Source organism: Helicoverpa zea, chromosome 1 (assembly GCF_022581195.2).
Source record: "Helicoverpa zea isolate HzStark_Cry1AcR chromosome 1, ilHelZeax1.1, whole genome shotgun sequence".
NCBI classification, from domain to species: Eukaryota; Metazoa; Arthropoda; class Insecta; order Lepidoptera; family Noctuidae; genus Helicoverpa; species Helicoverpa zea.
Window position 1 is genome coordinate 10,772,483 of NC_061452.1, and position 20,222 is coordinate 10,792,704.

Below are 20,222 nucleotides of genomic sequence, written 5' to 3' on the forward strand. Positions count from 1 at the left end.
CAGATAATATAGCTTTCTAATGGTGAAAAAATCTTTAAAATCGGTCCAGGAGTTTTTGAGTTTATCCATTACAACCAAACGAACAAACAAAGTTTTCCTATTTATAATATTAGTATAGATAAATCGATGCAGTTAGACCGATACCTAGGCAGATGATGCTATTAATTATTAAAAATCACTTAAGAAAAATGACCACGAAAAATACCCCTTTGTGAGTAGCATAGTCTACTTAAAAACCGTACATGATGCACTTTTAAGTTTTAACACACAACATATAACTGAAACATAATTAACTTCGCTATAAAATATAATGAAGGCATCGCAAGTATCATATAACACTTTTACCTCTGACTTTTTTTCATTTTCCCATGATTATATTTAAATTAAAATTCCTCTTAACAGCAGCAATTTCAGTAAAGTAGAACCACAACGCGGAAGGCATTAAGTTCGTCAAGTTACGCCGTCACTTATCAAGTACACGTATGTTCTAGTTTTAAGACTAGACACCACTATCATAATTAGTTTATTGCCAAGCCTCTCTAGAATGTAGTGTTTGATACTTAAACAACATTTAACCAGCTATATGAGACAGTTAAATTAACTGGCTTAGTTATTACTACATACTAAGCATATTAATGCGTGTATGATTATCGCGGATATGAAAAGCTAGATTTAAAATGAATCATTAATTTTTAATTAGTAGATTTAGTAGAAAAACTTAAAACACTCAAAAATTCTTCACTTTAACGTTGACCAATTTGTTCTATATTTTTGTTGTTTTCACTTCACTTCAAAAATGTTGTGTTCATAATAGACAATACGTTAGATAATAACAAGTGTATATCATTTTACTATGTTTTAAATTCATGGTAAATATTTCAATTAAAAAATATATATTATATAATCAAGTTATTTTTTGGTAAAGTTTTCTACGAGCAACTATAAAAAAAATATTATGTGGATAGCGTGATAGATTACATAAATATAAGTTATTCCAATAAAAATAAAATTAAGTAAGATTTTTTTATAAAATGCAACGTACTCGTAATATTCAATTAACAACGTAATTTAAATTGGTTTGCAATTAATAGGAAATGAAGTAGCACAGAAAGTATGTGTATTTAAAAATATGCGTTAAATGGGTACGTTATTACTTTATTATTTTTAACTACATTCACACTTTCTAGATATTCTGATGCTATTATTTCGTATTAACGGATCAGTCGGGGTAATAAACACATTAGATTTGTAGTTTAATACACGCATTTATTTATAACTCTATAACACACGGATATAAATATTAATGTCATTAGAGATTAATATCTAATATTTTATTATTAGTTCGTGATCAGTTCCAGACACGAACAGAAAATATAAAGTTACTACAAAGACAGCACAACACATTTACATAATGATTGTATTAGATAACCGCGCATTCTTATCGGTGACAAAAAATAAATTTATTATTTACATTAATATAAATGGAACGAAAGAATTTCACGGTACATAAATTAGATTTTACATAATTAATACTTATGGGTTTCTTCCATGTGATAAATTATTATTATTATTTAATATTTCCTAAAGTAGTATTAATTTATGATCACTTTAGTATTGGCTAATAATTTTTAAAATTTAATTTGAGGTGAAGTTTTAATTTAAAATAAAAATAAAATTTAATTTAAAAATTCAGGGACACATAAAATAATGCATACAATAAAATGGGTGACTTACATTGTAGCCTACCTTGGCGGAGAAGGGTTTGACATCCCGGGGTTTGGCAAAATATTTGTCGAGTTTGGTGTCGTAGCCGGCGATGAGGTCGTTGACGGTGGGGCTGGGCATGGCGCGCACGCGGTACGTGCCGTACTGCTCCCCGTGCTCGGAGATGGTCGGCAGGTTGCCGTTCGGCGAGCTACAGCTACTGCTCGACCGCGAGTACGCGTAGTTGACAGACCCGTCGGCGGGATTCTTCGCCTTCTTTGTGAATGCGTAGCGTCTCGGTCTCTCCTCCGTAGGCTTCAAATCGTACGTCTCGAACTTTTCCGTAACAAAGTTCTCTTCGACTTCTGACGTCGGCACGTACCGCAACAATCTCGGCTCCTTTATTTTTTTCTCATATTTGACTGAGTCCGTCTCATTGTCTAATTGTGCGAGGTTCAAAGAATGTTGTAGTTCATTTGCTGTCCTATTCGCTTTGCGTTTGTTCTTGCGGTCGTTTGCTCGTGAATGAACATGGTCGTCTACTATCTCCGACTCTGAGGAAGGTCTGTCACCGTACAGCACGTAATTTCCGTTCACCATTTTTAACAATAGTTCAATCACTTGACGACGGAGCTTATTTTGAGCGTTCACTTCGTACAATCATTGTTCAACTTTGAACTTCACTTAAAAATCTTTTGAAAAAATTGTGACATTGGTGCTACATGCTATCGACAATACAAAGATGTCAATCAGTGGACGACACTCGAGTCACTGCGACTGAGTAAAGGTGCTTCTTAGTAATGCTGATTGTTTGTTTGTTTGTTGTTTGTCGAAACAGAGGAATTCTTAACTGTTAAATATGTATCGATTAATCAGAATATGCAGATAATGACCGGACGAAGAGTGTTCTCTTACTTTTTGTTTGTAAATTTGCAACAAATGAATCAATATCGTTTGTGTAGCAAATATTTCGGGTATCACCTTTGCTGCATCAGTTCATGAAGACTGAATGGTGAGTGTGACGTTCAAAGTAAATAATTTCGACAGTGACTTCTGAACTATTTCGTTTAGCAGACATTTGAGTTACGTACATAATGAGCTAGTGCATTGAAACAAGCAATGAGAACATTTGCTATGTTGTAAACTGCAAGTACGTACATACCGACAGATAACATTCGTAGCGCTATGTCGGCCATTATTGTTTGGGCGCAGTTCCCGCGCTTTTTGCCCCCTTTACGCGGGAACGTTCTCAGTAAAGCGCGTGCGCGACAATGGCGGCCCCGAGACACGCAACGAGAGTGAATTGACTGCGATTGTGCAACGAGTCCCAGTACTTTATGCAACTGATGTGCCGTTAATGGTGCAGATGCACTGATAACTCGGTTCATCTATTACAAGACCAGTATTTCCTGGTGCATACCTGCGAAATACCTCGTTTCTAATCTTCTCTAGAAACGTTATGTAAAGCTACATGGAGGGTTACTGCATTTGTGAACTTGTACAACATAGTTTTAATTTCGATGGTGTAATCTATCCTTACAAGATATTCTAACTACTGATGGACCAACCAGTATCAGCAGGTGGAAAGAAGACATTCCTTCTATAAAAGGATTAAAGGTAAAATATACCTACACGTTTACGGTAATAACAGAGTATACGGTAATATAGCAATCAAGCCAATTCTCGGAAACAACATAATAAAGTAATAACGTATCAGTAGACTGTACCGTTTCCAAAGCAAGTCAAGCAAACGAAAAAATACCAACAGTTCCAACACAGCTCCCACACTCGACTTACAATTGCTATGGCGCAAAAAGATTAATTAGTCGCGAAATATTTCTAACATCAAGTGTACTATTAGTGCAGCTTTTTACTGCAAAGGAAACGAGACTAAAAGATTACTAAACTACATAATTGACCCTTCGAATAAGCTATTAATGTAAGTGCCAATTGTAATTCAAGTTCCACGCAACAGTTTCGACATGCCCATTTAGAACGAAATTGATTTAAGATGAATCTAGAGATTTTACCCCAGTAAACCCATCATCGGAAGAGCCTATGCGCAATATTCAAGCAAATAATTTACCGAAATGTAAATTCCATTAGCACTTATACAATTATGAAAGACAAACCCTACAATTGATATAATTGTTCGCATTGTAACATCAGTAATGACGAACCTAGTCCTTGATCTATGTGTAGGCAGGCAAGCGTTTCGTAACCTATTATTATAATAATTCGAAGCAACTTGAAGTTCGGAGCGTCTCATGATATTTTATCATTGTATCTGTGACCTAACCCTACACCATTGGAAATTCCAATACCATAAAGTTCATTCCTTTGTTCGCATTCGAATGCTGCTTTGAACTGTAATTTGTTAACAGGTTCAATTTGGAAAAAAAATGAAAGGAAGTTAGCTAGAATTTTCCTAAATGTCGAGGTAAAGATTCCATTTATCTGATGACCTGCAAAGAATAGACAGAGCAAGTACGATTTGTTTCCAATGACAATCATAGCAGAATAATATAAATTCTTTAAGCTATTGAATGTGGAGATAAAAAACAATAGAATTCCATCGAGTTTCAATGAGGATTTGTTTTCTAAACGCCGTTGTGGATTAACTCATCGGTGGCTCAGAGTTGAAGAGGTGACTGAGTACTGAGACGTCGCACTCACTGGCTTTCCATACGAGTAGTAGTGAACACGTTGAACTACGAACATTCTTTACTCCTCTCCGTAATCGTATAATCCTATTGAAATGTGACACAGTTTGTTTATAACGTAAATATTTGAGGTATTTATTTGAATACCGTAGCCGACTAGGTACTATTGTGATCTTCAAAAAAAGGTGATTTAGAATGTGCGATTGACCAGTATTCAAGTAATTTGGATCGGCACATCATTAATATTAAAATATAAAGCAAAATTAGAAACAATTCACAAAAAAATGCTTTTGATTGCATGTATCTTGAAGTGGTGCAACACATTTTGTTTATCAAAATCAATCGATCGATCAAAAATATTGCACCATTAATGTGATTGCAGTGGTTGACCACAGCAGTCCGTATAATGTTAGACCCATTGACTTAGCCCCATTCTGACCTAGTCTGACCTAAGCACGTGCCCATTTTTTAAAATTTCAAACTAACATTTTATTCAGAGATGATAAATTAATTCAGATTCAGGTCATTTCAAAAATATACTAAGTTTTATGAATTGTAAGTAGGTATAAGTAGTAGTAGCATTTAATTCAACAGTACGTTTTAATTGGTCGCAAATTCCAAAGAAATTAACAAAATACCAAAGTTTAAGTTAGGTAGTAGTAACTTAAGTTGTTTAGCTCAAGTAGTAGCTAGCGCAATCTTTGAAACCTGTTGTTTTACACAGTAGCAAACAGTCAAGCAATTTAAGTATCGTAAAATCTACAAACTTTCGGCTAAAATTATTTTTTGATGCAGTCTGCATTTTAATTTAATTTCACTTATTTTAAAGTAAAATATTTCTAATAATTTGCAAAACTAAAACCGTAAGTTGCCGTTTTCGATCGAGATTATAATCGTATCAAATGAACTATGGGTCAGTTCGCGGTAAAAAGTACCTTATGGGTGTTGGCACTTACGACATTATGTTTTTTTAGTCTAAGCAAGATTGTAGAATTTGTATCTCCAAATGACTTAAGCGCCAAAGTCCATAAGGTACCTTTTGTCATGAAATGACACCTATTGCCTTTTTAAAAAGTTTACAATTTTTACCTATAAGTACATATCGCGAATTATGTGTAACAGAATTTAGGCCAGAATTAATTTTATGACTTTTTAAGGCTGCTGGCAAACTGAGGAGGAGTGGGTACATTAGTGTCTAGACATAACTGAAGACGAGAAGAATCATTACAAAAACATTGCAATAAATAACCAATCACAAACTACTCACGAGCACCGTGTAAAACTGATTGCAAAACAAATGTTAAATTGTGTAGTAAGCGACAGTAATGATAGGTTTATTGTCTTTAACGGGCTGATACGAGGAGTACGCTAGGCGTCAAACAGCCCATAATGCCTAGCGGTATTCGTACTGTAAAGTCGTCGCGAATGAGCGCGCACTGCGCTCGTGTGCGCGCGACGCACGCTGTGAACACAGCCTAATTGGAAATTAAAGTAACGTCATGAAGTTTTTATTGCATTAATAAACACGTCAATTGAATCGAATTGATTAATAAATAAACACTCAATTTCGTGATCGTCGGTTTTCGGTCGATAAGATATGTAGACAACAAAATAATCAATACATCTTGATAGTTTTGTGTATTTAATTTCAATGTTGTGTACAAAACCTTTAATCGATGTTCCGCGCCCCAGTTAACATGAGAATGTTACGGCACATTGCTGCGCGCAAGGACGATCAGAACAATAGTATAATTTTCATGAATAATATTTTTTTATGTAAAAACCAATGATCAGTGTCTTAATTATCTATTAGTCAGGCACTCCATTGCCAATATTTTTTTCAGTTGGAGTGTTAAAATAAACATTGAAATAATATTGGTTAAAAAAAAGAGCACGTAACAAATGCGTGTATGCTGTTCGTGACGTGGATTTCATAATTTTCTGGCTGAATTGATTCGTTTAATGGTTTCATTGACAGTGAAATAATATTTCCAATATTTTCCGAAAAGGCCGAATTTATTATCCTCCCCATGGTGACATGAGACAAAAACCTCTATGACTGAGAGACCCGTTACGCAATGTTGGCGCCAACATTTGTCACACAAAGGGTTGGCGTATCATTACCCTCTGATTGATATCCACCGAGTTATTAGAGCATTGAACTGTGACACGTTTCAATTAGCATTCTGCTTGACCGTTACCGGTAATCATACGTCAACGCGTAACTACTTGTAGCTAGTAACATTTCAGGAGAAATCGCCGCTCGGTCAACGACTCTAAAATATTTATGACTAGTAAAACGTAAGTAGGGAAATCCAATACGGTTGTGGAGGTATTGTTTGTAAACAAATCCGATGTTTCGTGACATATAATTTACAACTTAAAAAAGATACTTTCAATCATAAATAAGACAGCTGTGCAAAAACAACACGCTGTAGGTAGAGGTTATATTCAAATGAGATTTTATAAATAGGACAACAAAATAACAAAGTCAACAAATGTCATGTTTCTAAATGTTGCAACACTCAACGCCCGCCCTACACGCGCCCGCCCATTGCACTCACAAGACGACCTTCAGTATCTGAACCAACAAATTTATATGTCACACGTAGAATTTGAAATAAATTTAGTGTAAAATTGTTTACGTAAATATAAATAAAACAATTGCGGTTTTCGTCGATCAAACACAACATAAGAATTTACAAACAAACAATCAGCTCCTATATCTGGTTACCCAACACTTGATAACAGCACAACACAAAAACAAAACAGCACTTTTTGTTTGTTATGAAACGTACAAAGGTACAATATGTTCGCGGCTGGATGTGGTTGACAGTAGCGAGCGACGCGACCGACTGAACGCCAGATCAGGCTCACCACCGTTGCACCACCAACCATTGTCAACACAACCGTGGAAACCACACACCTTTACGCAATCTATTATATACAGAAGATACTAGATAATTTTTGAGAGCGATTATTGCACGAATTAAGTAGAAACAACACAATAGTTGTGCACTGAATGTTAAGTGAAGAAAATAAGGTGGGAACTGGAAGCGGCCGAGAGACCGGTGAGCAGTCGACGCCTGCATCCTATTGCGGCATATGAGCGATAATTTATTGTAGATGCTACCAGTAATTAGTTCAACCAGCTGTTTCTTAATGATGTTCAGCCCTACACTTAATTGTAACAGCATTTACTTAACTTGTAGTTAATGAGCGAATCCTAGACCGAACCTAACGTAACTATTGATAATTTAAGATTACAATATCCTTACGCGGGTGATATACATACAGAGGCATTCTTATATCATTTCAAATTTTCAAGCTACAGAGGTGCTATAAATTAACCAAACTATTTCATATTCAGACACAGCACATAAAACATTATGTTACAACAAGAATTACAAACAACAAGAACTGTTCTAAACAATTCAAAGGACGCCGATTCTCAGAAGATATGTGCCAGTTCCCATGCGAGTCGGTGCTCATTGCACACCGGCTTCCGACTCAAAGCGAAAGAGCATTTCATTTTGCAAAAACTTGACGTTCATTCACAAATGAAACTTCTAGCTGTGACCTGCAATAATTATACTTTCCGTACTAGGAGAAAATTATCCAGTAGGTATCTGGCTCCTATCCTTACCATATTTCAATCGATCACATAAACTAACTTTCACATTATGCCATTAGGACTACTACATGCACCAATAAATATATTCTATTTTATCCAGATAACTGACCCTTTATGTATCTAGATAAAAGCTATCTCAAAACCGTCTCAAGGGTTTTCGATAAGTTCCATACAAATCGGAAAATTCGTCACCAAGTTCTGCGCCCAACACATCACACAGATTTGAAAGACTGAAATTCTCAACTACTTACGAAGTACCTTCATACCAATTTTCCCGACATTCAAATTGGGTAACATTAACAAAAACAAATGACAGCGCGAGTGGTGAATGGTAAATTGTCAACGTTACAATCCACATTCGTATTGGTGAATTATGATTTCATTTGGTAACAAATGCTGGTGATTGCTTGGAATGCAGTATGCAGTGTAAAGTGTGCAGAATAGCGAAATTGCTTTGTATGCGTTTCTTAATATGTTTGTGGAAATGATGTCGAAATTTTGCCTTAACAGTGGGTTATACCATTTAACTATAACAATAAGCCACTTTCAGTTTGAGATTTGACTGATGGGCGGCAAATACGCCGCTGGTTATCGTTTGATTATCGTTATAGTTAAATGGTGCAACTCACCCTTAATTACCAAATATATTAAAAGTAAACCCAGATACTCTAACGTTATCAATTATTGAAAAAGTAGTCTAGTCACAGTGAAACACTTACTGTTAAAAAAGTAATGTTACTTATGACTAATAAATTGAAATTAGCAGCCTATATAATATTAACGAATAGCGTTTAAATTGCCATTTATCACATACAAAGTATACACTTTTAATAATATGTCTTTACTTCGTGCATCGTGAAATGGAAACGCGTGCACTGTCACAGATGAATTAAACGACGCATGCGCTTGTGTAATACCAAGAAGCTAGTTTTTACACACGGATTACTAAAAACATGATTGTTATTTGAATTTTAATGTGAACATCATTCTTGTTCCAATTTTTTCTAGACATAATATTCTAAGACATTTTTTTAGTATTTACTATTTTTGAGGAATGAATATGTGTTTTGGTTGAGAATCTTGTAACACTATGACAATAACTTCGAGATTTTGGTTGAGAAGGTGAAGATATTAAAATAAAAGAGAATTATTAAATAAAGATAAGCCAATAAATAAATGATAATTTTCATCAATTATTTGATGATGATTTTAATCATTGGCATTCCATATCCTATTTAAGCAATCTCGGTTGCTGAAATAGCTTTAAGCAAATTACTTCAAACAAAGCATCACCCTAACAATAACTCAATGGCGTAACATTTTAAACTTAGAACCTTTTCAAAGTTAACAACAAGTTTTGCATAATTACTTGTATGTACAGAATTATGTATATAATTCAATACATAGTAAATCATCAATCATCATACATTTTACAATAGGATGTTATTCAAAGCGTATTTTCAACAACTATTCAAGATTTCTATGGTAACAGTAAGTGTACTTTCAAAGGTAAAATGCACTCAACGTGTGCCGAACAAAAGACATCAACGCGTTACGTCAGTTTGGTTACAGAACTTACTATGTAACTAAAGTGTGTCCTCTCCGTACTTAGTAACCCTATTTTGGTGTTTGTTTAGGTGTGTTGTCGTACTTTATGTTATGTAATATTTATGTTTAAAAGTAAATATAATAAAATAGTGAATTACTAACAACTTGAAACCGCCAGCGGTATTACTGCGTCCCGTGGGAACTAGATAATAAAAAACTCTTGCACTTAGACAAAAAGCAGCCTTTAGCCTTCCTCGATAAAGGAGTTATTTAATAACAATATTTTACCGATTTTTCTAATCTTCCGATTTGTAGTTAAAAGTTCGTGAGATTAGGCGCGCACAAACAAACAAACAAACTCGTGACCATTACAGGTGTTATTAGGTTACATAGGGTTACCTATACATTCATATTAAGAAACACTCAAAAAGCTATAACTAGTAGGTTAAATACAGTCTTCCTTTCATTTCTTAGAACGAGCTGGTCAAGACGCGTCAGTTCACGACCCTTACACAACGCTGCAAGCGATCGGGTCGATAGAAGCTAGCGTGTTATTGTTTATGTCTCATTAAACCTAGATTGTTAATAGTTGAAGCAATTAAATAAGTATTTTATTGCGTTTCTTAGTAGTAGCATAGTTTTGTAGTGGATTGAATTTTGATTTATTAGTTATACGGCGGGAGATCTACTTCGCGCACTCGGTTAAAAGGTAGCCTATATCTTTTTCTCTTTCTATAGAATATCTGTGTGTACCAAGACGTAAATATCAAAATCAGTATAATTTCATTTAAGTCGATGTAGTATTTTTAGCACGAAAGTGAGACAGATAGACAAAATACACTTTTATGGTCAGTTTAATTATGACATCGTACCGAATGTATGTTACATACATACATCATCATCCTCCGAGCCTTTTCCCCAAACTATGTTGGGGTCGGCTTCCAGTCTAACCGGATTCAGCTGAGTACCAGTGCTTTACAAGAAGCGACTGCCTATCTGACCTCCTCAACCCAGTTACCCGGGCAACCCGATACCCCTTGGTTAGACTGGTGTCAGACTTACTGGCTTCTGACTACCCGTAACGACTGTCAAGGATGTTCAATGACAACCGGGACCTACAGTTTAACGTGCCATCCGAAACACAGTCATTGGTGTCTAAGATATACTTAGAAAGTACATACAAACTTAGAAAAGTTGCATTGGTACTTGCCTGACCTGGGATCGAACCCGCGCCCTCATACTTGAGAGGTTGGTCCTTTACCCACTAGGCCACCACGACTTTACATACATACATAGGTCTTACATATATTAAATCATTCAGCTTGTTCAATATTTGTTTTTTTTTTTTTATTCAAATTAATATAAGAATGCGGTCAAATTATTTCTTACTGTATTAAATGCCACGAAAGATTATTTAAATAAATAAATGCGAGATGAGTCAACAAGTTATTTGATTGTAGTTTTATAATAAATACTAAATAGATACATCTGTCGTTTTGAATTAGCCTAGAAATCTCATTTTTATCACAAAAATCTGAGCTGAACAAACAAACTACAAAAAAAAATATAAAATCTTTTTCTAAAATTCTTCTAACATTTAAGAATGATATAATAAACTGCATACATTTATTTGTTATAGCTTAGAGCATTCGACCAACCGGTAACGCCATAGCTGTGTTTTTCTTCATGCGAAAGAAACGAGAGTGTCTTGGTAGACTTTTTTGCATAGAGATTTGTGTTCATGGCTTGTCCGATTGGTTAAATGTTCTATCCATAAAAATGAGTTTCCTCTACTCGAGAATCAGTAAATATTAGTGTATCGAATAACTTGGAGTTCATATAAACTGTATTGATATTATAAAGAGTACTTTTTTGTTTGCTTTACCCTAAAGGCTCTGTAATTACTAAACCGATTAAAAAAAGTATTTTACTGTTGGGAAGCTACACTAACTCCCGGTAACATGAACTATATTTTATCCAGATACAGGTAGTTATTTCCACGGAATAGGGTAAAACCGCGGGAAACAGCTAGTCAATAAATTATTGCAATTTTTACCCCGATGACATCATTCTGACTCCCAGTGAAGCGTAACCGGGTTAACCTAGTTTCAATTCTCAAAAGTTCATAAATATACAATTTATTCGACGCCTGATCGATGCTCTTTTATATTATGTTTTATGTTTATATACATTTTGTATATAGTTTTGTATAAAGATAAGTAGCTTAAGTTTGTATATATGTATAGTGTGTACATTAATAATTCAATAAAAGTAAAAAGTATTTAAACAAAAAAAAAAAAAAAAAAAAAAAAAAAAAAAAAAAAAAAAAAAAAAAAAAAAAATTATTCATAAAACGTTATTTACTATCGTCCATTCCAGCTTAGTGCTTCTACCGCTTCCTACATAAAAAGACTTCAATACATCAAAGTGTTAGTGTGTAAGTATGTTGCTGTGCGTATAACACGGAACTGCTGAACACCATCAATTTCCCAGGCTGGTGTGACATTTGCTTTTGAAGCTGTCCGCGAGGCGCGACTTCCTATCTTGATGCACTTTTGAGTTATGGTCATTATTATATTCACCATGGGAGATACGGAATAAAAAAATAACCACTTATTTTTTCATCTATGCTATTTCAGCTATGATTGATAGTGCACATGAAATAAACGGAAGTTAGTTCTGTACTTCCGTTTTCTTCGTATTTTGTTTTTCGTTACACTTTTTCAGCATTTTATTCATGTAACTAAACTTTATGTAAATTAGCAAAAATATACGTTAATTTTCAAGTCATATAGCTATTTTTTTAGCAATTAATTAATTGTATTCTTGCAAGTGCATGTTTTAATAATGTTTTAAATTTATAAAATACGTTAGGTATAGATTTATTGCTTTATTTATTTATTCTATAACCAGAAAGTAAGAGTGAACCAATAACCACACAACAATATTATGAAATCACAAACAAATAATTTCCCTTAATTATAACCAAAACAGATAACAATCGGAACAGAGCGTTGCGTAAACTAATATAATTGATTGCTATTCTAATGATGAGGTATAAATGCGTGAATTGACTTTGTATTCGGTTCTGAAGCCATTAATCTCGTCTCCGCCATATATCACTCGTGTACCGTGACAACGGACCGGTTTGTGGAGTTGCTTAAGATAAGAGCAGCCTCTCACGATGCTTTTTAGTTGGTGACAATGTGTAGCTTGATTGGTTGTTTAATTATCAATATGTATTTGTGCTATTAAAATAATTTTTCATTCAAAATTTAAACCTGAATTAATTTTGACTATATGGTTACTGAAAGTAATTTTAATCTATGTGTACCACAATGCATATTTTGTGTATCGAAACATTATGACAACAAAAATGACCATTAGTAATACTTTTTCAAAATAATCACTGCCTAAACTGAAGTTAATAGAAACCTATTCTTGATTCACTACCAAAACCAACATACATTTGTAACCCAGAAAACAAAAGTAAACAATGACAAAAAATTATGACAAAACATTCACATTTTTAGTTGCTAACAAGTGATCGCGTTGAGCCGTGTGAAGCGGCCTTTAGGCGGTAACTTTCAGTCGGTCATTATAATCAACTTCTACTTATTATCACACGCGATCATATCTTGAGCAAAACGTTTAAAAACAATCTTGCTACCGTGAGCGTTATATTCACACTTCCACGTATAATTTCACGATTATTGATTTTAAATGGTTCCGAGAAAAGTCTTGAGATGCACTTACAATTTTATTGTTTTTTAATTACTTCACTTTTACTTGTAATGCCTTCACTACTACAATCTGAATACTGTATGAAAGGAGGTATTTCTTCTTCTTCTTCTTCTTAGCGTTTATCCCGTCTTGTGACGGGGTCCGCTTTCCGTATCTTCTTCTTCCACTTCGCTCTAACATGATTTCCATGTCTTTTTTTACGACACTCAACCACCGCAGTTTTGGCCTGCCTCTGCGCCTTTGACCGGGTATATCGAGATTGAGTGTCGCATTGCCGATGTACTCAGGTGGTCTCCTTTTAACATCTCCGTACCATCGCAGCCGTTTTTCTTGGTGGGTATTTATTTGTGAATACAAACAGTTTTAAAAGTTAATAAACAAGACAGCTTTATATTGAAGCTTTTATTCTCACAGAAAAAACATAAAAGTCAAAATTACCATGAACAGATTAAATTCCTTTATATCATTATGTCACAATATTTTATAATGTATCGCAATCAAGTGATGACACGGAATAGAAAATCTAGTTAGTGGACATAAAATAGACGACAATGTCAGAAGTCAAATATTCATTACCGTGCCGGACTAGAATGTTGGATTGTTACGAAATTTATGTAATCGGAAGCTGCGCCGGAGTTCGCTGGAGGTTTTCACTACAAACACGCGATTATTAAATTACTACGAGTCAAATTGTGATGCAAATCGTGTAGTCATTTTGGTTGTCAGCAGTATTAGGTCGCGTGATTATTTGGTATGCATTATTTGATTATTAAATTAGGCAAAATTATAGCTTCGTCTTTATTAAGAACTAGTCGTTTCCCCGTGGTTTCACCTGAGTCTCGTTAGAACTACTGCCCGTGTTCCGGGATAAAATCAGCCTTTATTACTCGGGAAGACTGTAGCTTTCCAACAGTAAAAGATTTTTTTAAATCGCTTGCCTTTATGTACAAACAAACAGCCACAATATTTCTCCTTTATCTATACTAATATTATAAAGCTGAAGAGTTTGTTTGTTTGTTTGAACGCGCTAATCTCAGGAACTGCTGGTCCGATTTGAAAAATTCTTTCAGTGTTAGATAGCCCATTTATCGAGGAAGGCTATAGGCTACTTTTTATCCGGGTTCGTGCAGAGGTTTAAACGGGATGCGGGTGAAACCGCTGGCAGAAGCTAGTTATTATATACTTAACTAGGTATTGTATAGACAACTGTTATGGACACCGGCGAACACATTATTAAGAGCGATTGCCTTTTGTACCTACTTCAATAAATCGCACAAAATATTTCCCTCAGCCTGTGTAACAAAGAGAAGCATCATCCTCCGAGCCTTTTCCCAAACTATGTTGGGGTCGGCTTCCAGTCTAACCGGATTCAGCTGAGTACCAGTGCTTTACAAGAAGCGACTGCCTATCTGACCTCCTCAACCCAGTTACCCGGGCAACCCGATACCCCTTGGTTAGACTTGGTTGTGTAACAAAGAGAAGCAAGGATCTATTACACTTATAGAATTATTCGTAGGCGCAGTTATTGAGCTGTGACTACCTTATTGCGAAGCTAAATGCTTTAGACGTTCGTCACTACGCGCGAAATATTGTTCCTGTCTATGAACAGGCATAGTGAGACTCAATATTATTTACATACTAACACCTTTGTAACCTATGAACACAGAATAAAGAGCTTTGACTTTGAACATTTGAATATCGAGGTAAACAATGCTGTTCAGACATTCTTGGATGCGGAAAATATAACTTGCTAATTGACTCCGTAAATGAAATATGCATATAAAATAAATAGATGGTGTTGATAATAAATCTAAGAAAAATAAATTGTTTTTAAACTTCCTAGTGCAAAGAAGAAACTTGTTATACAAGTCAGTTGAGTACAGAGTGTGTAACCGTTTGGAAATGATTGATCGGACAAGTTAACGCGGTGGAGTTAAAAAAATGATAGGAATTATTTCTTTGTTTCAGGTATTGAGTCACAATTAAGTATTTACGCAGTTTTGTTATCCTAATTAACTTATAACTCATTTAATTAACTAAATAGGTAAAACAAACCACAGTTGTACGATGCGTAAACAAAATAATTTTGTACTTTGATCAATTGGGTTACCAGAGGCACCGCCACGTCGGTACACGTCACAGTGCGCAAATAAATAACAAATAATTATATTACCTAAGGTCACACGCTCTGAGGATGACTATGCCATAAAATTTTGATAAATGACATACAACTTTTACATCATAACATTGACTTTCAAAAATTAATAATTAGGTTTAAAAAATGCGCCCGCACCCGTTTGCGAATCGATTTGAACCCATCAGACATCAATTACGATTATCGATTGAATAAATGAAGTTCTAATCGCTCAATCTCGATTGTTCGGCGACGAGTCACGAGGTTATTCTAATAACCTGTATCATGGTACATTACGACAATGGCACCCGATGTTCCTGCGACCTTTGCCTGGCATTTGTGCTACACACGAATTCTTGAGCTAAGCTTGAACTTTGGGAGTACTCGGCGAAAATACGAACATTGTCCGCATTGTTGTGGAGTCGATTCCTGACACAGTAAATCGATGAGTATCTGTTATTACCGTGCTTGTATTACCTCTTTAGCCATGATCTATACTACAAGAGCATTTACACTGCGTCGAAAATAACTTGAGTGTGATCTAACTTCTTGAAATGTTTTAGGAACAATGTTACTACTGCGTATGCAGTCGGCTTACATCAATCGCCACGCCAAGTTGTTATTTAGTAATGTATTTGTCGTTATAACTGTGTATGATGAAAAGCGGATAAATTAAAGCAAGTAGGAACATAAAGAATGTAACAAAGTATGTTCATAATTAAAACTTTTACTATAATAACATCCTACAAACTGCAAGTGAAATCGAAATTATAGTCGGTTCATGCCCCATTGGCAGAAACTATTTGATACGGCCACGACTCACCGCAAAATTACGTGTAGCAATAGACACAAAATATAAAGACTAGAATATTAATTTAGGAATTCACAATACCTATGGAATAATAGTGACATTATGATAATTTCCTTTTGGTTTATTTTCACATAAAATTCAAGGCTATTGGAACGTATTTTATATAAGACAGGTGAAGAAAGGGCATTTTTTATGTTGGAGATCAGAGATCAGAGCTTGTTCACTTTGAGCTTTAATAATTTAAAGTAGGTACGTACAAAACACTCGGTGTAGAACTCTGTCGTACTTAAATATGTGGTTCTGTTAAGAACGGAAAATAAATGGTACAGTGAACTGCACGTTAGTGGTAACTGTCATGCACCTTAACTCAATAGTAATAAGTAGGTACGTTTTTCCTATAAAACTATTACCACTGACCTTAAGTTCACTGTACATACAAAAACATACATACAGTTGAGACGTATTTAAACATATTTTACGAAACAGAGTCAAGTCACCACCTTTATACTGTGGTTCAATAAACATCATATCTTCCTAAGCAACGCTACCTTGTTGCAATAATTATGCACATACCACATTGCTATCAGTTTTACCATCCCAGCTGTAATGCCAATTACAAAACCCTACATTGACATTAAGATAAGTATTGCATTAATTCAAATGTGAAACACGAACAAAAAGATCATACGAAACGCTTGAAGACGTGCAATCAATTTCGAAAAAGCACATTTGAATTGTCATCGGAAACTTTATTTTGCTTTTTGTGATCTGAAATCTTTAATTCCGTTTCGTCACAGTCACGATTAAAATACTCTAACTTGGGGTATTTTTTTAGACTGGCTTTTTATCTGGTAGGTAATACCATTTGACCTCCGTTTAATAATTACCAATTAATTCATATTTGATGTGGAATATTTTTACGATTGAGTGATAAGTTGGAGGTGCGTCAATATGTTTAATTAATTCAATTATTTAATTTTAATATTATTAAAATTTTAAAATTCTTTGCTCGGTTATTTAAGGAAAACCTCTTTTATTTCATTCAAGTATGTAACACATTAAAAGTTTTTTAAGTTTCTACCTACTGTTGTTAATTTCAATTGGACGACTAACAAATGGGTGCTCCAACCGCTTACCTCTACGCGTGAACAATTTTTTACCATCGGTCACGATACAGATCGCATTTACATGAATGGAATGGACAAAGAGTCGTGATTTACAATATAAATGAGAGCAAAGCATCTCGACACAGGAGGTCAACTTGTAATAACATCCGGCTAGCACCGACACAGGCAATATTACTGCCTTTATGCATAAATAACCACATTTATTAACCCTACGTTAACACTCAGAATAAATTCTGACTAAAAAGGTTACGTCACTGTCATAAAAAATAATTAACAAATCGAAGGAGAATTATTTGACCTACCAAGAAGGCTGAGCTGTATTATTTCGTGAAAGTGTTATTTTACATATTTTATTGCCTACTTATAATTACAAAGAACCGTGGAAAAGAAGTATTGGGACAGAAATGGGCATACTTTAAACTCTTAAAAGTCGCTTTAGGTAGTTAAAGATATTCTTTAATATCAATTCAACTAATGTAAAACGTAAATCTGAAAAAAAAAACTGTGATTTTATTTTTCAGTTTTATGTAAATCTATACATAAATTACTTAAATATTATAAACATAAACTGATTTGTGACAACTTTTGACCTCAAAAAGAATCCTTGATTACTCTATGTCGTTTACATACAACATAGAAATCCTTTGCCCACTTACAATAAACTTTAATTGCTGACAATGGACGTGAAGTTAAATAACTTATTCGTAATACCATGCAATATTATAACAAATAAGTAACTTAACTTATCCTTCAGCTAAACAAGTACTTTGATAGTTATATAATAGGTATTCAATTACTTCAAGGTACATTGACTGGATGCACAAAAAGAGGCGACACGGATAGCAAGATACCAAGCTCTTCTATTATTGTAAATATTTTTTATTAACGTTTGTACCATGCAGGCATCCGAGGCTTCAACAATCAGGGCATTAACCTTCACCTGCTCACTAACTGCCAATATCTTAGACGACAGTATAATAGCTGGCACTGACTGCCAATCGAGTGATGCCACGCGCCTCCAATTGTTGCCATTTAAATAATACTTATATAAATATTACTAAACAATTCCTAAACACATAACAAGTTGTCGTCTTGTCGTGTATTGATATAAAGACTGATTGTTTTTAAAGGACCTTCGGTTTTGAAGTTAAATATTTAAATGCTTGGGAATTACATAGAATTGCAAAATACAGCTAAAATAATAATCGGCAAATTATGAGTAATTACTGTGTGTAGTCTTGCTATTACATAGTTGCAGGGCTAGATGTACTCAATATACATATTTATAATTAAATTCAAAAGGGCATCTTTTTCTATAAGCCAGCAAATTATTTAATCTACATGGAATCTTTCAATCCTTTTTGCTTAATAACGATTCATGTGAAAAATAATTTACATAAATAAAAGGGAATTTTAGTCCTTGAGTACTTAAAAGTGCTTAACAAGCCATAAAGTGTGCCCACTCACAAAAAGCTATAAAAAGAAAAAGAAATCTTCTTAAACGCGTAAAGCGTAAACAGTAGTAATATACGCACCTTATCTGTAACATAAGATCAAAGCGAACAACTTAAGTTAAAGCTTTATATTTGTATTTTATTCCCTTACATCGTGTTACACAATCAATTAAAATAACATCGTGGAAGTTTTTACGTTCCTCTGTCTGCGGCGTCTTGTGAAATTGCGCAAACCGTCAGGCCCTGACACGACACAGGTGATCTGACACATCCTCGCGACGACACGAGAAGAAAAACCTGAATACACGACATGACATCTGCAACGGCAGCTGTTAATAAGTCGCATAAACAACTACTTAACAGCTTCTGGATATAACTTATTTTACTTAATATTCATGACATTGGGTTTAATTGTTGACAACCGCGCCCGTATTGGAATTTCAATAACCTTAATTTAAATAAGTTCCTACATTTCAGCTGAAGGTAGTTCGACAACCTCACAGTCGCATGGCGCCGTTGCTACAGAGGTTGTTCAATTAAACAATACATATCCACAAATATTTATGCGCAATAGTGTTCACTTAAAAAACAAATTATACGCATCGATCGAGCTGTTGTTTCTTCATATATTGTGAAACCGCAACAATACGCATTTGCATGCAAATTGTCTGTAACGTAGTGAGTTATGTGCACTGTGACACCTCCAGAATGCTTGCGTACCTACATACATACGAACCTAGATATTCGCCTACTAGACGTCATTAATAACTAACTATGAGACATAGACATCTCATACACGATCACATTAATCCATGCGCGTGGCCGGGCATGAATACCGTCGTTATTAATTTATCGTATGTGCATATTCTCCACAATATTCCACGAACAATTATTATCGTCCAAAGCACGCCAGCCGAGACGTGACCCGAGGTCAGAGGGTGCACCTTATTAGAATCCCTATTCAATGTCTATTGATAGTGGGTTCAAGTGTATGAATATTAAAGTTTAATTTCATTTGTGTCGATTCTTTTGTGTGCTATTATACAATCCAAACAAGTCGAAATCCTTGGGTAAGCTCCATCACCGGCTTGTTATGTTAGCTTCAAGTTCTGTCTGATGTTGTATGTACTGCTGGCAGTTAGATGTTTGGATAGCTCTTTACGAACACTGTAAAAGCACTTGGCCTACATTTGTGCGTACTTTGAATAATATATCAGTGAGCTTAACAAGACTACTTAGGAACCACTGCATCCAAATTGTGGTATTGCATGCAGTCATGCAATCGTACAATTAGGCTACGCCACGAGTCTATCAACGAGAGTTACTACTAAAAGTAATAAGAATGCTCATTACATAATGTAATACAAACACTTCGACCCAGTTTGTATAACGCATCTTTGTTC

At 34.8% G+C, this 20,222-nt stretch overlaps 1 protein-coding gene across 2 annotated transcripts in view; it reads right to left on the minus strand.

The window, feature by feature from the left end:
* LOC124634059 overlaps nucleotides 1-20,222 on the minus strand; it is a 72,001-nt gene that overhangs the window by 16,112 nt on the left and 35,667 nt on the right. The window contains exon 1 of one of the 2 annotated variants that reach the window (XM_047169469.1): nucleotides 1,747-2,321. The exons of the other annotated variant lie outside the window; for it this stretch is intronic. Within the exon in view, the coding sequence (XP_047025425.1) occupies nucleotides 1,747-2,304 (558 nt within the window). The 5' untranslated portion in view covers nucleotides 2,305-2,321. Of the gene's footprint in view, nucleotides 1-1,746; nucleotides 2,322-20,222 lie in introns of those variants that run through there. 2 annotated transcript variants of the gene reach the window in all.